At 49.5% G+C, this 17700-nt stretch overlaps 1 protein-coding gene across 9 annotated transcripts in view; it reads right to left on the reverse strand.

Moving 5' to 3' along the window:
• rnf220a (ring finger protein 220a) overlaps positions 1-17700 on the reverse strand; it is a 131270-nt gene that overhangs the window by 10131 nt on the left and 103439 nt on the right. For 2 of the 9 annotated variants that reach the window (XM_034291369.1, XM_034291373.1), the window contains exons 5-12: positions 16975-17070; positions 14764-14806; positions 13775-13879; positions 11821-11864; positions 10246-10375; positions 4186-4369; positions 4015-4070; positions 3677-3791 (exon numbers count right to left, since the gene is read on the reverse strand). In XM_034291369.1, coding sequence (XP_034147260.1) covers positions 3677-3791; positions 4015-4070; positions 4186-4369; positions 10246-10375; positions 11821-11864; positions 13775-13879; positions 14764-14806; positions 16975-17070 — 773 coding nt within the window. Of the gene's footprint in view, positions 1-3676; positions 3792-4014; positions 4071-4185; positions 4370-10245; positions 10376-11742; positions 11865-13774; positions 13880-14763; positions 14807-14964; positions 15218-16974; positions 17071-17700 lie in introns of those variants that run through there. The other 7 variants (XM_034291368.1, XM_034291372.1, XM_034291371.1 and 4 more) reach the window with 4 other exon arrangements.

Raw genomic sequence — 17700 nt, forward strand, 5'->3', positions numbered from 1 at the left:
AATGAGAGCACTTGAATATTTGCATCATGGAATGCGGGCGGATTAACCAAAATGTAAATGTTGATGTGTGGAGCATTTGAGTGGTGCCGGCCATGAGTCCATAACTACACAGACACCTGATGATAAAACCAAACAGTCCAAAGAGATTTCTTGAGTCATGTGTGAGGATGGTCTGATATAGATGGGGGGTGGGGGGCTGCTCTTGTCTCCCAGCCAGGGTCCAGGGTGGAGGTTTGGCAAGAGGCAGGGGTGGAGTCATCACACAGAAATCCAGGACAGATTCAATTATTTGCAGAGCTACATGGAGATCTGCCCCACTGTTTCAAGTTGAGCATGAAATGTTTGCAGCAATCACATTGGCGGCATTGGAGAGCTCATTTATCTTGTTGGGAATGAGCGGGACTGGAGACGACCCCGATGCCAAGAGATCATTACCCATCTGGGATGAGATCAGAGATTTCACTACTGGAACACACACGCGTGCGTGCGCACACAGACCCGCGCACGCACACACACAATGTATCAACATAACGAAAGGAGACAAATCTCATTTTCATTTGGGATTGAGGGCTGAAAAAGCCCCCATACATGCATTTTGCAAACAGCAAGGAAGGGAATTGTTTCAACCCGTTGTTCCTCGGAAATCATTCAATGCCTTATTTGGTCTCTTTAAAAGGATTCTCAGATTAAGCCCATTTCCTCCAGCTCAGGAAATTGCCCATAAAACTGTCACAGTGCATGCATTTTGTTCCTAGATGTTGGCTCTGAAATGTAAAGAATACAAATAGAAAAGCCCAAAATGCAGACGACGACACACTGTTAATGCAAATAAATGATATCCAGCTGTGTGATTATTTAACAGTATTCCCACTCCGGTTATGTATGAAAAAAGTTCCGCGGGGCATGCTCCCCCTAAGAATCCGACCGAGGCAAAGAACAAACAGTTAAAAACTATCATTCCCAGAACAACCCTCGCTCTGTCTGATAAATGACATCATCCCCCCTCCGCAGTATAATACAATATCCTGCTAACTTCCTCTAGATGAAACCTGATCGAATAAAGCGCCGTAGACAGCAACAGCCGAGCGGGAGAAAAATGCTAAATATCTGGGCGGAGGGGTTCAGCTGGAGAGATAGGAAATTGGCGGAGACGTCCTGAATCTACCCCTACTACTTCCGGAGTGCACTCCGTTCCACCGTTCTCCCGCCAAAGGGAACAGAGTGTAGGACTCCACATAGGGGACGTGGTGGGGAGGCAGCCAGGGTATTCCTGGGTGGTGATCCACCCCTCTCCGTGCCGGGCAGGGGGAAAGACGGGATATTAAATAAATGGCTCTGTGTCACGTCTGGAGCAGAGCGGACAGTTAGCTAAGCTAATAAAGCTGATTCAGAACGCAGGCGGGAGGCTCTTCTCAGAGCCTAGTCCTTCTCTTCCCCGTGTGACATCAACCAGGTGGAGTGATCTATGCCCAGGCCGTCTCCAAGACGACTAATGCAGCTCTCGACTAGATAATGGCCCGGGAGGGTCCAGGACTCTGGCTGCCGTGTGTGTTTGGTGTGTGTGGATTTTCTGTGTGTGTGTGTTGTGTTTGTGTGGCAGATTTGTGTGTGAGTGGGAAACGGAGCATATGTCAGTGCATGTAGGAGATGGGAGGGAAGGACTCTCAACAGGGTTACAGAAAGGAATCAATCCAAACTGTCATGCTTCTGGCTTCGCCATTTAGGAAACTCACCTGCCTGCCTTCTCCAGACACACACACACACACACACCTTAAAAAAAAAAAAAGAGCTAACTCACTATTTATACACCCTCACTCTTGACTAACACCTATACTTTGACCCTTATGGACACAAGGCATTTCCTCCATGTTTAGACTGTGTACACTCATGTCTGTCTGTCCACCAGTCTGTCTCAATCCGTCTGCCCCAGACAGAACATACTGTCACTACTAGAAGATGTCCTGCTGATTAATTCCTGTCCCCCCTCAACAGACAGATTTATCCAGGGTACACAGTCCACCAGGAGGGATGGAGACGCCTCCCAAACCGCATTCCACTCCCTGTCTCTCTGCACTAGTTGGCTGGGGTCAAACACACTGCAGAATAAAGGGAATAGTGAGCGGTGTGGGACGGCACCCAGATCAATACATCTCAAGCTGCTCTGCTTATGCACTGCTGGAGCTGTGAGGCAGCAGGCTGCTGATATTTAATATGTGGCCAGAGAAGCTTCACTCTTGACAGCTGACCAGCTCCCTCCTGATTGATTCATTACAATTAAGCATTTAGTGGCAGCCAGGGACGCAGGGCCTCTCAAAGTGTGTATGTGTGTGCGTTCGCGTGCCTACGGACACTAAAAGGTAAAAAGAAATCGTCGTGTGCGTGGATTTTCTAAAACACGCGCTCAATCCTACGGTTGCACAGTTCGACATTCGAGTCTTTCACAGGAAGTCGATGATGATGATCACGGAAGCTGTGGTTGAGCAGGAAGTGGAGCAGGAAGTGGAGCAGGAAGTGGAGCAGGAAGTGGAGCTGTTGTGGCGGCTTGGCGAAAACCAAAACATTCTTTCATCTCACTCAAGAGTCAGCGCCGGGGGGGTGGACACGGGGGACATGACGTGAGGGAGCAGCCAGTCTCTGACGCCTGAAGGCAGACACTGAGAGGGAGATTGTGAGGGAAGGCAAAGGCAGACGGCCGCTCGCAGTTTCTGACCCGTGTCTAGGTTTAAGACAGGGCCGGGGGAAACTGAAGAAATAGAGCCGAAATGGGGAGCGAGAAGAGCAAAGGGGGGGGCGATATGCCAGACATGCAGAAGCAAGCAATCAACCAATCCCACCCCCCCACCCCACCCGATCGTCCCTCTCTCCACTAGCGGTGCCGCTCTGACCCCAATTACCCATTCAGAGGGGCTGGGCCTGCAGCAGCGCTGGGAAATTGTTTTCCCGGGCGCCTCTTGTCGGGGAATATGGATGAGGACATTGAGATGAGGGAATTAGAGGGACTGCCCTTTCACATCCGCAGGTTATCCATATTTATCTGCTGCTAGGGAGTGAGGAAGGTTGGGAGAACGGGAGGGAGGAGCCGGGGGGCTCCCTGTGTTTCTACTACACAAGATCTGTCTATCTGATGTATCTAAACAGGCCCAGTGTAGAGGGGAGAGAGTGTGTGTGTGTGTGTGTGTGTGTGTGTGTGTGGGGGGGGGGGGGGGGGGCTGGTTGCGTTCACCACCTTCCACTAAGCGAACAGTACTGGAGCAACATAGAGCGACGGCTAGGCAAACAATTCCAGATGATTAGGTTGTAATGGATAGGCTGGAGATGGGCTGGCTGTGGAGTGGGTGGGTGGGGGGGGGGCAGAGGGGACAGGGGATATTAGGATTCCTGCACGGTGCTGTGTGTCTGGCCCAGATGGAGCACACAGCTACACGGGGGTGGGGGGGTTGGATCGATACCGGCGGACGCTCCCTGTGATCAGACCAGGGGATGAAGTGTGGCTCGGCTGGATTCAGAGCAGCAGGAAAAATGACCGCACGGAATGCATCATTTATGACTGGACCAGTGGGATGAGGAGAAGTCACGGGAGAGTAATGGAAACGTGATGGGGGAGGGCTGGGGGTGGGGGAGACGCACTTTGGCCTGCCCCCCCCCAGGTCCTGGGGGGGTGGAGGATGATTCTTACTTCTCTATGTCACTGTTTTTACAGGTGCGCGGGGCGTTGGAGGACGAGCAGGAGGTGTTGGGATCCTGAGGAGGCTGCAGCTTGCTGGTCTCTCCGTTGCTCGTGGAGGGCATCTCTGTGGAGGGAGGGAGAGTTACGGAAATTATCCATCAGGTGGAACGACTGAAAATACAGCAACCATGAATATAATGGACGTTTTGTTTCAAATCCGCTTCGGCGCCAGACAGCTAAGATAACTGTTGACAAGCAGCAAGGCCACCAGTCAGTCAGTTGGTTTCGATATGCTAACTGACCTCGCGAAAGAATGGGATAAATCGCTGTTTAAAGCACAGACTCACCGTCGCTGGCCCATTTGGAGAACTCTGGTGTTATTCTGTTGGACGGCATTCCTCCACTGTAAGACCCGAATGCATTTTGTTATGAGAAGAGCTCAGAATAGGAAATAAAAGCAGAACAGAGTCAAATGGAACATAGTAGATGAAGTTTGACTAGTGTAAACGTGAACTGACTTCAACACGGCTCCGCGCAGGGCCTCCCGTTCTTTGGCTTCTCCTTGGTCTTCTCCGGAACAGGGGATGATGTCAGCCTCCGTGTACTGGGCCTTGCCGTACTCCAGCGTGTCATCTCCATCCACGTCCAGGTCCGCGTCGCTGTCGTGGTTCTCCTTCGTGCTGCACATGGCAAAGCCTGTTCCTGAGGAGGGGGAGGCGGGAGTCAGCTTCTAACCATCTTTTAAGCCATGGAACTTTCCTACCCTCGCGAAGGACAATAATGTATTAACAACGGTCATTCCGGTTTGGTTCGCGGCCAGTCAGTGGCAGGAGGTGGGGGGGTGTCAGCTGTCTGTCAGCTGATGGTGGGAGCGTAGCGGTCTGTCAGGGATTGACTGGCACCTCTATAAACCCTGTGATGAGCGTCGGACCCGGCAGACAAACTCCAACTGCTGGCTGACTGCCCCCCTTCAGGTCCACTTAAGACCCTGCCCGTCCCGCTGTCTGGCCGGCCCCCGGAGACCCACAGTGTTCTGGGGGCTGATGGAGTGGGCAGGGACGGACATTGACAGCGGACTCGCGGGATACAAAACGGACACGGGCACAGACGGAGACATATAGTGGAAAGATGTCTCAGGCCCAGGCTAGAAGCTCTGAGCTGCCGGAGCGGAGCGGCCACAGCAGGAGATGAAATCACGTCCCCGCTCGCCATCGAGGCTAAACCTTTTTACAACATCCCCATGTTTTTTAGTGATCATATAAAAAGGGACCGTTTAGGTTTTATGTGGTCCCTGTGGTGGCGTGGAGCAAATGTGGACAACGTTTGTGGTGCATAAATAGGCCTGGATATCTGCTGCGCCGGTAGCACTCAGCCACATAAAGACATGGGGGGGAGCGTGGTCCAGACCCAATGGCAATATCACAGCGACAGATGCCGAGCAAGAGACGGCCCGAAAACATTGTCCCTCAAAGTTGTGGCCTTTGTCTTTCCCACAGCACGCACACAACCTCTGAATCTTTGGCATGCCTCAAAGGCTGCTGGGAAGGGGGTGGTCTGACGGCCGAGCCCGGAATTGAGGTCGTCGAGGCGATAAACTGCGAATGATGCCTGCCATTTCATTAATCTACTGTGAACAAGTGGCGACACGCGGGAGAGGCTAAACAAATAAATAGATTGGCCCTCCGTCCCGACCGCTAATGGTGGCCGGTGGCCAGAGGAGGCCAGGGGAGGTGGGGGAGGCGGGAGCGGAGGGCTGGAAGGGAAATCACTGTTAATCCAATCAATTGATCAGGGAATGGATCCTGAGGCTAGTTAGCAACGTATGGTTGAGGCCAAAGGGGGGGAGGGAGGGAGGGCAGGGGGGGAGGGAGGGAGGGCCGGGGACGCCATTGATTTTTAAAGGCTGTGGTGTGGTGGCCTGCTGAGAAGAGACAGGAGAAAGGTACTAGGTAGAACCAGCCTTAACCCCGGCGGGACAGATAAATATTCCCCCTCAAATATACTCCCTCTAACGGGAAGTGGCGGGGACGGACAGCCAACTGCCGCTGCATTCGATCCAGCTCAATCTCAATTGGCCAAAGCGGCGAGCGTGGAAAGGGATATCGAGACAAGAAGGGAAAACAAGATTCCTATCACGCTGATAGTTGACTGATAGGAAGTAAAACGGGGACGCCAGTAAAAGCAAGTGGGATGCAGGCAAACCGGGTGGCTGAAATTGGATTGTCCACAGTCTAAGACCCTGCCTGTTGTCCTGCGAGCGGGAAAGAGGAGGCGGATGGAGGACTTCGATCTGAAGCCGCGTCCTAAATGACACCCTGTCGGCCGTGTAGGCTGCCGCTGGAGACGCGGACCCGCCGTTTGGGCTGGCCAGCCAGGTCTGAGATCAGCCCCTATCTCTCCCTTTAACCAGTCTTGGCAGGCAATCTAATCTCCCCTGAAAAGGTCAACACCACTATAACTGCCTTTCAGTCACATTATGCACGCCACTGCGCACCCCCCCCACACACAGGAAGGGACGCTCCTTTACGCCCCGCCTTCTGGCAGATCAGACGGGATCGATAGATACACATGCTTGGCACAGGTGCATCTAAAAGACAGCCCTCATCACAACGAGCCATGCGCGTGCATCTCATTGACCGGAACACGGGCGACACACCTGTTCCGTTCTGTGGAACATGGACCCAGTGGTGACAGGGCGCAACCTCCCTCTGCGAGTAACTGCCAATCACCGCGGAGGCAGAGACGCCACTTGGGTGCTGGCTGGTGAGGGTGGGGTCAAGCGAGCCGTTGGCTTGAGAGGCAGCCAGGGCAACGACGCCCAGGTTGCCATGGCGCCGAACAGCCCTTATCAGCAGTCCCCAGTTGGTTCTGGTCCTAGCCTGTCATATCTCGCTGGCATTTACAGGACACGCCTGGAGCGATGATGGGACGGAGATGGCAGAAACAAAGATGGCTGCCGTCTTTGAAGCCTGTTTACAAAGGAGAGTGCCTTCTTCTATCACCACTGAAATCTTCAGTCAGCAGCCCCAAATCCCCTCTCCAAGGATAGGCCCACTTAGCCTCAGTCCAGCCAATCAACCTGCTGGGATCAGATCCGACCCTCTTCCGTCAATACGGAGCTGTTCTCCCAGGTTCCTCGTAAGCCGTCTGGCCCCACACAAGCAGAAAGTGATCCTGTTCGATTTCCCACCCTGTCTCTCTGTCCTGGACCTCTCTGTTCCGTTTTAAAGGGCTTTCCTTTGCCTTTCTTCCCTGACCTACAAAGGGAGAGTGGTGGAGCTGCTGGTGGCTCACAAAGGACCGGCCTATCTGATCCTTTTGAAGCCACATCGTCTGCACCCCCCAGGCGTGGTGGTGGATTCTGCCTGCCTGGCCCCCATTGAACCATGGTCAACGGCAGAAGAGCTTTCAAGGCAAATCCACCTTCTGAGGATATGGGGGGGTACAAGCTGCTTTCAAGCCCCCCCCCCCCAGTCCGGCAGGCAGGCAGACACAGCAGCAGCACATCTGGCTTTGACCAAACCTTATCCGTGTCACATCACAACATCACAGGACACCAGGCTATCACAGCCGGCCAGAAGGGCCCTGTCACTCATTAGATGGGCAGATGGAAACAGGGAAGGACAGCTTCCAGCTCCAGAGCGTCAGCGGATTTTTCAAGCCCATCTCTAGGCCTTGTTGATGTTACGTCTGGTCGGGTCTGTAGCCGGCTAGAGGCCAAAATGCCCACGTGTTCCTGGACTTGGGAAAGCAGTTTTCTCCCGGATTGTATGTGGGGACCTGGGGGTTTAGGGACTGGGACCTTTAAAGAAGCCCTTAGCAGCAGGTGAACTTTGATTTCGTGTGATCTCTCTACGCGCACCACGAGGAGCTTTGGCCAATTCATTCGCACTCTGGCAGCAAAGGCCTGTCCGTCGGAAACACAGAATAATGAACGCTGACCTACGACCGGATCATACACTCGAGCGGACTACACTAGCTATTGATCACTTGTCGGACGGCTTCTCGAATATTCACAAATCACATAAGGTGGGCGATGAGCGGCGAGGCCTGGATCAATTCATTACAGCTACATCTAAATCAGTCGCCGTTCACGTGTCTCAGCATTGCCCTTCAGCCTGCGTTTGAACACCACCATAACGGAGACTGGGGAAATTAAAAAAACATAACTTAAAGGTTACCGAGCATCGTAATCAATAGTCCCAATTACATCTCTCCAATGATTACTGATAACAGATGTGATAATCAATTCTGGCCCCGCCCATCGACAGGGTAAGATATGCTAAGTTTCGGGAGGGAGAGGGAAGAGAATGTGAGGGGGGGGGGGGGGGGGGGGAGAGAGACGCCTGCGGTCCCCAGCGGTGAGCTTTCGGGCCAGGGCTATAATTGCATTGCTGGGCTGAGGAGAATCCTGGGGGTCGAGGACCTCTTTCCCTTCCACACACCGATCCTCATGGGATCAGATGGGTCAATTGCACAGCTAAATGTGTTTTCCTTTCCATCCTGAAAGGGCCGAGGCCAGGACCGGACCCGGCTGACCCCCCGCCAGGACCAGGGCAACATAGCCCCACACTGCAGCCGGAGACAGACATTTGTCCCACTTTTCCTGTGTATGTAGTGGACTACATCTGAGCAGAGGCCTCTATGTGGAAATGTGCTATTGTATGGTTAGAGGGTGACTGGTGATGGAGACCTAGAGGCGTCCAACGCTATGGTCCTGCAGCCGTTAGCCTCTCTGTGGCCTGGCCACGTCCTATTAAAAGGCAATGATACACAGCTTGGAGCTGTAGGTCCACTGGAGGGGAAGTGAGACTGGCTGATGAGGACATTTAGCGCGCAGGGCCAGGACGACATTCGGGATACAGGGTTTTCAGTCGTATCGGCGCTAGACGTTATCTGATGGTTTTGTCCACGCTCGTCTGTTACAAAAGGTTTTGTCCACGCTCGTCTGTTACAAAAGGTTGTGTCTTGGCATTGTTACAGCCAAAGTAGCCAAATGGCACTCTACTAACTTTATAGTTTACTAGTGTTTACCAGACCAATACTACCGTTCAAAAGTTTGGGGGCACAATTTCCTTGTTTTCCATGAAAAAATACATTAAATTATTTAGAATAGGAAATATAGTAAAATGAATAAAAGATGTAGCAATAGACAAGGATCGAAATAATTACTTATAATTGAAATAATAGCGTCCTTCAAACTTTGCTTTGTCAAAGAATCCCCCATTTTCAGCAATTACAGCCTTGCAGACCTTGTTGAGGTAATCTGAAGAGATTAACACATACTTCCTGAAGCACCTCCCACAAGTTGGATTGGCTTGATGGGCACTTCTTACGTACCACAGGGTCAGGCTGCTCCCACAAAAGCTCAATAGGGTTGAGATCCGCTGATTATGATGGTCACTCCATTATAGACAGAATACCAGCTGACTGCTTCTTCCCTAAATCGTTCTCGCATAGTTTGGATCTGTGCTTTGGGTCATTGTCCTGTTGTATGTTGAAAGTGGCTCCAAACAAGTGCCCTCCACAGGGTATGGCATGTTGTTACAAAGTGGAGAGATATCTTGAAGACGGAAGACTCTTTTACCATGTACAAATCTCCCACTTCACCACCACCAAAGCAGCCCCAGACCATCACATTGCCTCCACCATGCTTGACAGATGGCATCAAGCACTCCTCCAGCATCTTTACATTTGGTCTGTGTCTCACAAATGTTCTTCTTTGTGATCAGAACACCGACCAACTTAGATTTGTCTATCCATAACACTTTTGTCTGTATTCATAACAGTGTCTGTGTTCTTTTGCCCATCTTAATCTTTTCATTTTATTGGCCAGGTCTGAGATATGGCTTTTTTTGCCTAGAAGGCTACCATTCCCGAGACTGGTGTTTTACCGGTACTATTTAATGAAGCTGCTAGTTGAGGACCTGTGAGGCATCTGTTTCTCAAACTAGACACTAATGTATTTGTCCTCTTGCTCAGTTGGGCCAGCTCTTTCTATGTTGGTTTGAGACAGTTTGTACTGCTCTGTGAAGGAGGTAGTACACAGGTATTGTATGAGATCGTCAGTTTCCTGGCAATTTCACAATATAGACATAGCATGATATGTAGATATCCATTAAAATAGTATTTTCCAACATATACAATGTCTACACTGTATTTCTGATATACTTGATGTTATTTTAATGGACTTATTTCTAAGTGACCCCAAACTTTTGAACGGTAGTGTGTAAGGGTGGAGTGCGTGGTGTGTAAGGGTGGAGTGCGTGGTGTGTAAGGGTGGAGTGCGTGGTGTGTAAGGGTGGAGTGCGTGGTGTGTAAGGGTGGAGTGCGTGGTGTGTAAGGGTGGAGTGCGTGGTGTGTAAGGGTGGAGTGCGTGGTGTGTAAGGGTGGAGTGCGTGGTGTGTAAGGGTGGAGTGCGTGGTGTGTAAGGGTGGAGTGCGTGGTGTGTAAGGGTGGAGTGCGTGGTGTGTAAGGGTGGAGTGCGTGGTGTGTAAGGGTGGAGTGCGTGGTGTGTAAGGGTGGAGTGCGTGGTGTGTAAGGGTGGAGTGCGTGGTGTGTAAGGGTGGAGTGTGTACCTCTGAAGCCTCCCTCCAGCAGGGTGGTAGCTCTGACCCTCTTCTGGCCACACCATTCGTACTCCTCGAAGCGGGTCCCGTTCTCTCCATCCATGTCTGCAGAGTCATCCTCAGCAAACACTCCCTCCCTCTGAGACACAAACCCACAGTCAACACTGACCCGAAGGATGTGGTTGTGGAAAAACAAACTATTCTCATGATTATTCACCAAGAAAAGGTCAGGGATCTTTGGAGAATCATCAGAATGCCCACCTAAAGGCAGACTATTATAATTTATCGTTGCATCAAAACAAGCAGTGGAGTACATTGGTACCATTACAGCAAATAATGAGTCTGTGAGATTGGAGAAGATCATCACCAAAGCAGTGGGGCAAGTGAAGCATCGTGACCAACGTCAACGCCAAACTTATGAAAGCATTGTTCTGAAAGACAGATTCTAGCTGTTTTAATGAGAAAATGGTTCTTAGAGTTAGTCAGGAGGCCTCACTTGCCATATCCTTTACTTAGCACCCAGAGAGACAGAGGAGGAACATGAGCTTTCTACAGGAGGTGGGCTAACTATTGGACAGGAGAGAGGTGGGCTAACTATTGGACAGGAGAAAGGTGGGCTAACTATTGGACAGGAGAAAGGTGGGCTAACTATTGGACAGGAGAGAGGGTTGTCGGACTAGAATAATGAGTCTTTCCCCTGAACATTGCAGTTAAACATTTAACGGACTGTGAAGAGTTATTATCAGCATAAATCAACGTCCTTTTTATGACTAGAGAGCTACAGACTAATCAGCCCCTCTTGGACAACTAAAAGAAGAGGAAATATTCTCACATGCTCTAAGTTGGCGTAACCATTTGTATATAGGGTCTAAACTATTTAAAGTCCATCCTGTAGGTTCAACCAGCTTCTGGTCGGCCTTCACATCAATGGGTGACCAAGTCCCATGTAGCTCACACACTAACAAGTGTAGGCATGTGTACGCACACTCTAAATAACAGTGGCCGCTAAATAATACAATTAAATGTAAAAACATTTCAAAAGCGGTCAACATGAGGCAGGAGGTAAGTTCAGTTAATTAAAGTCAAAAGCATAAGTGTTTGGGCCCTCCAGGACCCTGACCACAGCTCTGTTGTTAACAGAGTCCAGGGGAAAGAGACATAGCATGGTGGATAGACACCAGACAGCCTGGTGGTGACTAGGAAAATTAAGTGTTGATTGGTCGACTAAAGAGGACAGAGAGTGGTGATTGGTCGACTAAAGAGGACAGAGAGTGGTGATTGGTCGACTAAAGAGGACAGAGAGTGGTGATTGGTCGACTAAAGAGGACAGAGAGTGGTGATTGGTCGCATAAGAGGACAGAGAGTGGTGATTGGTCGCCTAAGAGGACAGAGAGTGGTGATTGGTCGCCTAAGAGGACAGAGAGTGGTGATTGGTCGACTAAGAGGACAGAGTGTGTTGATTGGTCGACTAAGAGGCGTGAGACTGAGGCAAGGGCGTGAGGCTACCTTGAACAGACATTGTTCCACATGCCTACTCATCTCCTCCTCCGTCCCTGCCAGCGGCGCGCTGCACAGTGGACATACCTGCCCATCTTCTGGCTTCCGGCGCTTCATCTTCCCAATCCGGGCTGAAACACAGAGAAATGGAGAAACGGAGTTAGAAACATGGGGAGATAAAAAGGGATGTTTTTGCATTTCGCCATTTTAAGTGGTGTCTGTGTGTATATTGGTTGGTCAAAAAAAGTTATTTTCTGCAGTTTTTTGGCTATAAAGACATGATTGGTTTTAATCAGAGTTGTAGTCAATTCAGAATGTCAGAACTGAATTAAATTCAACAATTTAAATTGGCCAGGGCCCCACAACACCCCTCCTTCAAATATATGGATGTCAAATTTTATTCAACAACATTAACATTTTAGTCACATTAGGTTCATAAATCTTCTAACAAAAGGATACCCCACAAACCATTTAAAACGTAATGTTCATTATGAAGGTAGTTATGACATAGATAACAGATAATGAAATAGATAATGTTCTTCTGTACATCCACATTTGATTGAATGCATTTGGAAAAAAAAGAACTGTAAAAATGTAAGCATGAATTGTATTGGTAACCATAGATTACATCCCAAAGAAATACTACTATGGTGGCTAATAAATACTACTATAAAGCCACTTTTATTTAAACGACTAACTATACCGCCTTTAATTACAAATAAAGTCAATTAAACAATGGAACTGGAATAAAAAAGCAATTCGCAACTTATTTCCAAACTGAGCCGAAACATGGAAAAAATTTATTAAACGAGCACAGAACCAGAAAATCAGAACAAACCAGACATTCTTGATAAGAATGGGATTTAATGAGCTGTTATTTGATCAAATGAAAGGCCCTGTCAGTGTAAATAAGCATGCTTACAGCAGCCCACACAGAATGGCTCTGTCACAACCAGGCTAGCAGCTCTTAACATGGCAACTGGTATTGCGTTTGACATGGACTAAAAATACAGCGTAAATTCATGGCAGCCCACTGGGGGTGTTCTATATGCTTTGCCCTCCCCCCCAGTTTGGCAGAAGAGCAGCCGTGAACGCTATTGGCATTCACAACATGTCAGACAAGTCTGCTGCCTGGCTGGCAATAATGGGGGTTAGCGGAGTGGAGGGAAATCGATGCGCCCCAGGTCTCCTAGACGACGCCGCTGTGTTTAGCCCGGTACCAGAAGATCGGCGGGGAGGTCGCCGTGACACAGTCACCCCCAGTCGTCACAACAACTTGAACGTCAGGACCCGTATTTAGAAAAGCGGCAGAGATCTGCCGAGTGTGTCCACGGTCAGAATTGAACTTCACATCGGAATTAATACATTGCACTGATGCGGGGGGCCAAATACAGCAGGCCAACAGGTGTTCCAGCAGAGGCCAACCGTGGGCGAGGCTCATGTACATTTACAGGACGGTCAGGGACAGTTTACTGTAGGTCACGTGAACATTCCTTCCACGGCCCCCAGCCCACACCAACGCGCATAATTACAAATTTTACGAAGCGGAACTGCGCTCACTGCGCCGTAAGTCTTTGTCGCATTTTCTTAACTGCAAATGGCGTGCGGGAACATTAAGTTTTAGGTGGCTGTGATTGCGAAAGGGGCCAAGGGGGACCAGTGGAGGGACAGAGAGGGGCGAGCGGGAAGGACAAGGTGCCATAATTCTGGCGAGACAGGGACGGCTCGTCATAATCTCTCTCTGGGGGCCGAGGCGGGGCTGACGGCGATCGAGGAGGGCGTCATTAAAGACAGCGAGAAGGGGCCCATTAATTAGGCACGGCCGAGGTCCTCATCCCCCCCCCCCCACCGCCCCCAGGCTAGAATCATTCAGGTTCCACATGAGGTAATACACGTTAATGGAGGCTTGAGTTTAAACAAAGCGGGCACCGTCGCTTTTCACGGCAGCAGCGCTGTCCAGGCTAGTGCAAATGTCAGTGGAGGCAGGCTGGGTGGCAGGGGGGGCTGGGTGCTGGGCGGGGTGGTGGGGGGGGGGGCTTACCGTGGCGAATGCAGCAGGGGGCCACGGGGGCTCCGTTATGCAGTCCAAGGGGAACACTTTTGACACTTTCCTTGGCGTAGCGCCTGCACCAGCAGAGGTCATCGACTGTTAACATATCAAGAAGGTCAAGGGTTAATAGATCCTCTGCTCGTGTACGCGCTAGGTCAAGGGGAAGCAGGAAGGGAGACAGACTCCCAACCTACCGGCCAAGCCAAGCCCGCAATGGAGGTGACTAGGAGCAGGCTTGGGTCTGTAGCTGTAAGGCAGGCTAGAGACTGGAGTTGGTTGGCAGCGTGAAGAGGGCTGATATCAAGGCCGGTCATGGCTGGGCTCAACATGGGTCTGGTTGAGGTTAACCGTAACGTGTGATATGAATGGTGGAGCCAAGGTGATGGCTGGACACGGTCGAGGTGTTGGGTCACAACCATCAAAGTCCAACCAAAAAGGTCCGATTGACAACTCACTGTTAGCCTCTCAGCCCTGTTAGGTCCAACGGACTCTCAGAGCCAGTTGATCTATCCCGAGTGACCTTTGAACCCGTTCTCCTGCTCTGAAGGTAATGGTACGCCTCACCAGTTGCAGCTAACTTTTATTGACAAGGTCACTGACTAAAGCCGAGATGATGTTTGGTTGAAAGATCTGTCATAATAATACATTAAAATTAATTTTAAAAAATGTTTATTCATAGACATATATATATATATATATATATATATATATATATATATGAATTTACATTTATTTGATAGAGAAATATCTTGTTTTACAAAATGTGAGGCACCAATCATGTCATTGCATATTATTAGCTTTGGAAAGTTGTAGATGAAGAGATCATATAACACCTTCATTATTAATGCAGTAATTCTGCAGGATGTTGTACCACAAGTAACCTTATAAATAATTCAAGTTTTCTAATGAAAAATGTGTATAATTTGTATGAAAAACATGTTGCAACTTCTGATTCTGAAGAAAAAAAACTAAATACATACCATTCAATCGCGTTTGCCTATTTGCCCGCACTCGCAAAAATGTCTGCAAGTAGGAAGAAAGAGAACACAAAAAATATGTGTTAGTTATGTAGCTTTGAATTTATAATATCGACAGATACCATAGTAGCAGGTCATGGCTGGATTGCTTTGGATTGTACAGGGAGCCTTTCAAGCTCATCTTGATAGTAAACACAAACCTACTTCTTTTTTGGGCTGTATCGTCTCTTCCATAACAAGGTCGGTACGTTTTATGCAACGTCTTTTCAAGCCGACAAACTCACTTGTGCAGGTCTATCGTTTAGGTCTCCCGGTACTAGACCGCGACATTACTAGAATTTTGTACCATAATTTAAAAAGGATGCCAAAGGATTGAATGTGGCGCCTACGAAGACACTTTCTTGAGCGCGGTCGCCATGTTGGCTCGGTGCATGTCATGTGACCAAACAACAGGAGTGAAAGTTCAGAGGACGTTCAGTGTCATTCCAACAGTGGCCACTGGGGAGCAGCAATACGCAATGCTCAGGCTTTAATGGAAGTTGAAGTGAAATGAGACTTCAAGACTTACTCCAGTTTGACTCAGACATTTGTGCGATAAATGGATTGCATGCATCTTATCAAAACTTGGTTTTCTGCAGTCAATACAAATAGTACAAACCTTTTATATGTCATTTTTCAGAAAATCTATGTTGTTTGTACACTCATCATATAAAAGTAGGCTATGGATTCTGTGGACATTAACCAAATTTAAAACCGGCCACGCATGGTCAGTGATTGTGAATAAGCAGGAATGCCAGGAATGCCTGTCTGTCTTCTCACTCTTCCAGATAGTAGAGGCTGTGTGCTGACATCAGCAGGGCCAGTGAGGTTGATGGAAGGTTGCCCACTCATTGACACGGACAGAGAATGTGGGCACAAGTTCAAACTCCTAGCGAGTGGATCATCCATCATTTGCTGGACGGGGCTCTTGCACGGACGCTTGAGTCATGTTCATATCTAACCTGCCCAAAGTATGATAATCCACGACGGTGTTCCAAACGACACCCTGTTCACTAAATAGTACACTACCTTTATCATCATTTCAGGGGGAGAAATTCTCAATTGTATAAATAATTAGGAAATAGTTTGAGCAGCAGCTTTGATAATGGAAATATCTACATTGACCACAGCTTTTTAATAGGTCAATGTATGGATATGACATCCAACATTTAATTATCTCACTTTATGGTATAAGGGAGAAAACCCCAGATAATACATCACTGCCACATAGGTGTGAATTAGCAAACGTCAAGATTTTTTTAACGTTTAATTAGCAAAAGCTAAATGATGTATAGTGTCAGTTAAAACCCTGTTCAGCGTGAAGCGCCGTCAGTCTAACTGATCTATGACTAGGGTACCAAATGACACCCCATTCTCTATATCATGCACTTCTTTTGAAGTCTACTAAGCTCTGACCAGTGCACTGTCGTGGGTGTATAGTGTCATTTGGGAAGCATCTGTAGTGGCGAAGCCTCCAGCAGGATGAGGTGGGAAACATGTCAAGGACGCGCTGGACCGCGAGAGATACCATCCAGGCTTAGGGAGCGTAAGAGCATAGCTTGAGGTAAACTGGGGATGATTACCTATCTGAACAGGGAAACACATTACAGCCAAGTCTTTGCCAGAGATAGTAGGAAGGACAGAGGAGACGACTCCCAAACCGCTCCCTATTCCCTGTATAGTTAATCACTTTTGACCAGAGCCCATCGATGCCAACCGTACTCTAGTCGAAAGAAGTATGGAACATGCCGCTGTTTAGGTTGCAGCCGGATAGCATATAGAGCGAGGGCTACTATTGACTCTCAGCAAGGCCCGATCCACTCCATGATAAGATGTGACAGGGAGATGATTGGCTGAGTAAATGTTGTGTGTTCAACACTAAAACAACAAATTACCACTGCACGTCTCCGCTGCGGTGACACCTATGAGTTTGGCTAACAAAAGAACGAAAAATTGCTTCTCTCGCGTTGTCGTTCCTTCGCTGCTGACACTTTACCCAAACAGCGGGGCTCACTGGCGTTTCCCGTCACGTGTCCGGATATGAGAGGGGGATTACGATTGCCAAATATGCGGGGCGAGAGTATTCATCTCCTGTTGTGTCACCCAGTGTTTTAGTGTTGTGGGTACAGCCGTGACCTGTACCCGGGACTCCGCTTGGCAGGACGGGTAGCTCACCTGGTATCTGTCGGAGTGATGGGCGTCTTCGGAGGAGAGGGGGGAGACCACCGGTGACTCCCCCTCGCGTTTGATGTGCACCGACAGCAGCATGGACTGAGGAGAAACGACAGGATGGCCACACCGTGAGGACATGACAGACAGCAGCATGGACTGAGGAGAAACGACAGGATGGCCACACCGTGAGGACATGACAGACAGCAGCATGGACTGAGGAGAAACGACAGGATGGCCACACCGTGAGGACATGACAGACAGCAGCATGGACTGAGGAGAAACGACAGGATGGCCACACCGTGAGGACATGACAGACAGCAGCATGGACTGAGGAGAAACGACAGGATGGCCACACCGTGAGGACATGACAGACAGCAGCATGGACTGAGGAGAAACGACAGGATGGCCACACCGTGAGGACATGACAGACAGCAGCATGGACTGAGGAGAAACGACAGGATGGCCACACCGTGAGGACATGACAGACAGCAGCATGGACTGAGGAGAAACGACAGGATGGCCACACCGTGAGGACATGACAGACAGCAGCATGGACTGAGGAGAAACGACAGGATGGCCACACCGTGAGGACATGACAGACAGCAGCATGGACTGAGGAGAAACGACAGGATGGCCACACCGTGAGGACATGACAGACAGCAGCATGGACTGAGGAGAAACGACAGGATGGCCACACCGTGAGGACATGACAGACAGCAGCATGGACTG

The sequence above is a fragment of the Esox lucius genome, chromosome 3 (assembly GCF_011004845.1).
Source record: "Esox lucius isolate fEsoLuc1 chromosome 3, fEsoLuc1.pri, whole genome shotgun sequence".
NCBI lineage: Eukaryota > Metazoa > Chordata > Actinopteri > Esociformes > Esocidae > Esox > Esox lucius.